The 5,563-nt window shown below is 42.7% G+C and overlaps 1 protein-coding gene and 1 pseudogene across 1 annotated transcript in view; one reads left to right on the top strand and one right to left on the bottom strand.

The window, feature by feature from the left end:
* LOC105979067 overlaps positions 1–5,563 on the top strand; it is a 175,948-nt pseudogene that overhangs the window by 45,722 nt on the left and 124,663 nt on the right.
* Positions 5,049–5,563, bottom strand: part of HYAL4 (hyaluronidase 4) — a 31,540-nt gene continuing 31,025 nt past the window's right edge. Inside the window, exon 4 of the mRNA XM_004707868.2 lies at positions 5,049–5,450. Within this exon, the coding sequence (XP_004707925.2) occupies positions 5,049–5,450 (402 nt within the window). The remainder of the gene's footprint in view (positions 5,451–5,563) is intronic.

The raw sequence follows: 5,563 nt of genomic DNA, 5'->3' as shown, positions 1-5,563 counted from the left end.
GAAACAGAGCAAAATTGGGTCTGATTTCAAACCTGTTCCATCTCTTTTATGAATGTCAAGCACCTCATGTTTAAAATTTTTCTGACAGTTGCTAGTGTCATTAAAATGTATGCTGTGGGGAAGTGTATGTGTGTTGCTTTGTGAGAAAGGAGTCACCAGATTGGTCTGTCATCAACAAACATCAGGCAGCTACTAAATAACCAGGGCACCAATTGATAATCAGTAAGACAATCACTAGAGCTCAGTCACCTGGAGTATGGAATGTGGGGACAAGGTGGATTAAGAAAGTTGGGAGTGTATGTGTGTACAGAATCTGCTGTGGGGTGGTGGGGTGGGTGGAGAAAATTCTTAGGGGACACTTGAGAAAAACTGCTAACCTCATTATACTGAGCCAATGAGAAAAATCCCCCAACGAATGGGTGAACTGATACAGTGACTACAGTAATGGACTCAAACATTGGGATCATAGAGAAGATGGGTGGTCTAGGGTGGGGCAACATTCAGTCTACAGCAGAGTCATTCTGGGTTGGAGCCAACACAGTGACGATAGTTCCTGCCCTGCCCCAGACCCCGTATAGCAGTTATACCCTTATAATATTTCTTTTATGGCTTCAAAAATGTCAAGACCAACCTTTTGCCCATCTCATAAAATATGTATTTCTTATAGTTTAGAGTAAATGCAAATAGACAGGATTGAATAAGCTAGGTATTCTAGAAGAAATAATGTTGTCCTATATTTACATCTAGTAAGCCACCTGTCAGCTCTTTTGTTATATTATAAAAGTTTCTGTGCTACGATTATTCTGAAATATATGTCTTCAGTATTTGGGGGCTCAGCAACCTAGTGTGTAGCCCCCTATGCCACTGGTGCCTCTGCCACTCATATTTTGAAAACCAGTAGGGGCTTCCATGTTGAACAAGTTTCAGTGAAGCTTCCAGATTAATAAAGCCTAGAAAGGCAGGTCTGGAAATTTAGTGAATCATTAACAGCTAGATGTTTCCAATATCAACCCCAAATACTTGAAATATATAAAGATTATTGTGTTGAGGTGCTATTGACACAGTTCTTCCTCAAAACAACAATAGGTACAACCGACAAAAAGCCTGTGCAGTCCTGTGCCATCTGCACATTTATAGTTATATTTGAGCCCATGGTTGCGGTCATTGTGTCAATCCATTTCATTGAAAGTCTTTTACTTTTTTTTACTGACCCTCTACCTGACCAAGCTTGACATTCTTCCCCAGGGACTTGTGTCCCTCCTGACAACATTCCTAGGCTTTCCTAATCTGGAAGCTCCACTGACAGATGTTCCCCATGGGAGTCTGTACTGGCATTCAAAAGAGGGATGGCAGGAGCCCCAGCGTCATAGGGGGCGATGCACTAGGTTACTAATCACCAAACTATTGTGGTGACTATAGCTTTCAATATAATCTTAACACAGAAACCCCATTGATATGATGAAAGAGAGACATGGTGCACACTAGATTTAAACTTTGGGCAGTATTATTTCTCCTGGAATGTGTAGCTTTGGAAAAGGATTGGGAAAGAATGGGATGGAGTAGAATACAGGAACACCAGGATGAATACCAGTAGGGTTGTTTTATGAACCTTATGTATTAAAGGAGGAAAAGCTTAGCACCATTTAATGAATCATAGGCCTGCTAGTATCGAAGTGTTCCCTAAGAAGTTCAAAACATTAAAAAAAATCTAAATAGCATGTCATTAAGAAAAGCTGATATTTAACAAATCCCCACTGCAGTGCAGCTAGTTGATGATGGTTCTGGGCGCCTTCACCAGCCTGGGCTCTGAGAGGTCAGCTGTACGGGGAAGTCTTCATGAAGTCAGGATGCTCTCTTCAGATTCAACTCACTCAAGCTCTAGTGTGTGCTTCATTAATGTTACTGCCCTTTTCAATCTTGGTGGTCATCCAAACTTCACTTTGTCTTTCCCTCCACCCTATTGAAATAGTCTTTTTAAGTGGGGGCAATAGAATAAGTTAACATCTATTGAACCAAAAACACAATATGAATATAGAATCCAGATAATTTTCGGTCTGGTATTTATACATGAAGCTAGTGAAATTTCTTCAGGTTATACTTCATTTTTACATGGTGCCAGAAAACCAAGAAGCAATGGTAAGCAAACTCCTTTTTTCAATATCAGACTCAAGCCGACTTCTCTTAACTAAAATTACCAAATATAAGCTCTCAGTAAAAATCTCTGTCACGGTGGTGATTGTTACATCAACAAAGTCAACATCAAGCACATGGCAACAGATACCATTGCAAAAGAAAAATAAATTACAATTAAATGACATTGCAGATCTGTATTAAAATCCAGTTAGTTTTGTCCTTCTAAACTATGACAGAAAATCTTGAGCACATTTACCCATGTGGATGAGAAGACCAGGGAGGTATGCGTGTCTCCTCACCACCAATGAGGAGGCCAGAAGGGTCCTGTGGTTCTCACTTGAGACAAGAGGAACAGTCACTCAGCAGTGTAATGACCTAAAATCAAGAACCTGGCCAGTGAAGGACAGAATGGGAGTGTTCCTGAGACTTGCCAACCCAGAAGGCTCAGGAAGGGAATCAAAACTTCACTTGGAGAATGCTTTGATTATTCAAAGAAGTGTTTGCTTGGAAGAGTGTGCTCTTCAGCTTCAAAATATTTTAAGAGGGTGGAGGCAAGAACTTTAGAAATCACCGTCAAAAGATGCTTAATAATAAAAATTACAACAAATCAGAGCAGCTAACAAGATATCTCCAAAGAGCACAACAAGACTTCAAAAGGCACCCAGGTGCCCAGTTGTTAATGTAATTTCAGAACTGTGAGAGTCTCCCTAGTTTGTATAGAATTAGTACCTTAGATACTTATAAATGTTTATGGTTGACAAAAGATATTGGTCTGCTTAGTTATGGATGGTTTGTTATTTGGTCTACTTTCCAACATAAAATAGCTACAGCTTAAAAAAATCTAAGCTGCAGGTAATACTGACAGTTTCATCAAATGTGCTGTATGTGTTATTGCCTCCGTTTTGGTTATAGTTTTAAGTGTTTAAAAGAACACAGTAACTTCAGCCAAATCTCTCAAATGCAATAATCAGACAACACCAAGAAATAAAAGCCCATCCATAGTCTAAGTGTTTTCAATGAATTAAACAATTGTTGTTTCTCTGCACTCATTCAAAATAAATAAAGGTGATAAAATGACAAGTTGCGCTTTACCCTAGTTTGTTCACTGTTGATTAGGAAACTGGAAATGTTCTGACCATAGCTGCTCTCTCTCCACATCAGGAGGCCACAGAATTTACAGTAAGAAGCACTTCAAAATAAATATAACTCTGTGCCTAACCCAGGGAGAAGTTTGAATTACTTATGAGATGTTTTATATTGCCTGATAACTTTGTTGCCATGATAAATTAAAGCACAAACTTTTTATTATGCCAGGGTTGTGCAAAAGGTTTGGCAGAAATGGCCTGAAAGGACAAGGGGATATTTGAACGAGTTCATTGAAGCTCTCCCATATTGTTATTCTGCCGAGGCACATTTTGTGCTGTAAGCACCATGATGAAATAAGACAGAGAGCATGTCCATGTGAAGCTCGAATGTATTCTCAATCTGACGTCTGAGAAATAAGTTGACAACTCACAAACGTGGCAGGACAAACAATCCCAAGGAGAAAACAACAGGACGGTGGTCCCAGGGGAACATGGGAGAGGATGGCGCAGGGAGGGGCATTGGGGAGCCAACAAACTCAGGGATGAGGGAACAAGAGATCTAAAAATTATGTTGAGGAGGCTTCTGGTGGGGTTTGATGAAGTGAAATGTATCCAAGAGGCATTAGTGAGAGCCGAGTGGAGGGTGAACATGATAGTAGCGCAGGAGGAAGGTGGCAGGAAATAAACGAAAGAAGTAAGAAGCAAAAGCTATTTAAAGAGATATAGCTAAAGGCATGTATATATGTAAAAATATTAATTTATAATGAAAGCTATAGAGACCAATGTACATATATTTATATGTTAAGCATTAAGATAGCAGACACACATTGACCCTTTACTCAAGGCCTCCCTAAACACAAAAAACTTTGTTTTAATAACCTGACACGATTTTATATTCACCTTCCCGGCATGATTGCTGACGACAAAATGGGTACCTAAGTAAATGTGGTGAAGAAAGTGAATAGTTCCCAGCTATCAAAAAATATAGTGTCTTTAAGACTTGAAGTTAAACAGAATTTAGCAGGGAAGCAAATAAACCCACATGGAAAAAGCATACCAGCCTGAGTGATCATGAGGTGTCCACAGGATCAGGCATCAGGTATCAAAAGATAACAAGCAAACAATTATATCAATGTGAATGAGGGGGGGTTGGAGTGGAGACCCAAAGCCCATCTGTAAACAATTGGACATCCCCCCACAGAAGGGTTACAAGGAAGGGACAATTCAACTGGGGTGCAGTATAACATTGATGAAGCACACATCATCCCTCAAGTTCCTGAATGCTTCCTCCCCCTCACTACCATGACCCAGTTGTACCTTACAAATCCGGCCAGACTGGAGTATACACAATGGTACAGATAAGAGTTCTCGACACGTGGAATTTAGGACAGATAACACCCTCAGGAAGAGGAGCAATATCATGAGGGTAAGAGGGTGGTGGGGGTTGTGGGGGAGGGGGAGAAAGGAGGAATCCATCACAAGGTTGGATATATAGCCCACTTCCCAGGAGGACAAACAATAGAAATGTACACAGTAATATGAGGGGGCTTCAAAGAATCCATGGAGAAGAATGGAATTAAAAGGTAGTAGAGTTTTGCCAAGAACTTTTTGAAGCCCGGTCTTATAACTTAAACATTGCAGAAAGGAAGAATTCATTGCTTTTGCACCTGGGTCTGGTTTCTAGGCAAACGAGCCCAATCAAGTACTGTGGCTGTTTCTGTTCAGTGACATACATGGCTACTTTAGAATACCTCTCAAAGACACGCTCCTACTTTGTGTCTCTCATCTAGGTCCCTGGAGGGGCCACGGTTTCCTGGGCGCTCCACTGTCTCAGGGCTGGACGCCCCAGTGGAGCGCTAAGACCAGCAGACCTGGTGCTATCAGGGGCTCAGGGACACGCGACCCGCCCGCTGCGCCACCAGCCGGCCCCAGGGCCCTGCAGCCAGCCCCTCCGTAGCCCTGATAGCAATGGCAGGAGAACTTCTGCGCCATCGCGTCCAGGTCGGAAGGCGACGCTGTGCCGCTCACGGTGAAGTCGCCGTCCTGCGAGGCCTCGATGCGGTAGCTGGCCGGGCTAAGGTGCAGATAGTCTGGGGACCGCCACCGCCTCCGCACACAGCGGCCGTGGCCCCCGCAGAGCTGCAGGCTGCACAGCTCTGCGGCCCAGCTCACGTTGGTGAGGTAGTGCCCCAGCTCTGAGCCCACAAACTGCTTCACCTTCGTACAGTTGCACTGGAAAGGAGCAAGCACACAAGGTTACAGCACCCTCGCCTGCAGGTGGCTCTTTAGACATCATTAACGCCCAGGAGCTTGGTTCTACTTCCTGGACGATAGAAGCCCCAGAT

Source organism: Echinops telfairi, unplaced genomic scaffold (assembly GCF_000313985.2).
Source record: "Echinops telfairi isolate 266 unplaced genomic scaffold, ASM31398v2 ScPeMD7_23;HRSCAF=83, whole genome shotgun sequence".
Classification (NCBI taxonomy): Eukaryota; Metazoa; Chordata; class Mammalia; order Afrosoricida; family Tenrecidae; genus Echinops; species Echinops telfairi.
Note: the sequence above shows the minus strand (reverse complement) of the source record. Positions and strands in the feature narration are given on the sequence as shown.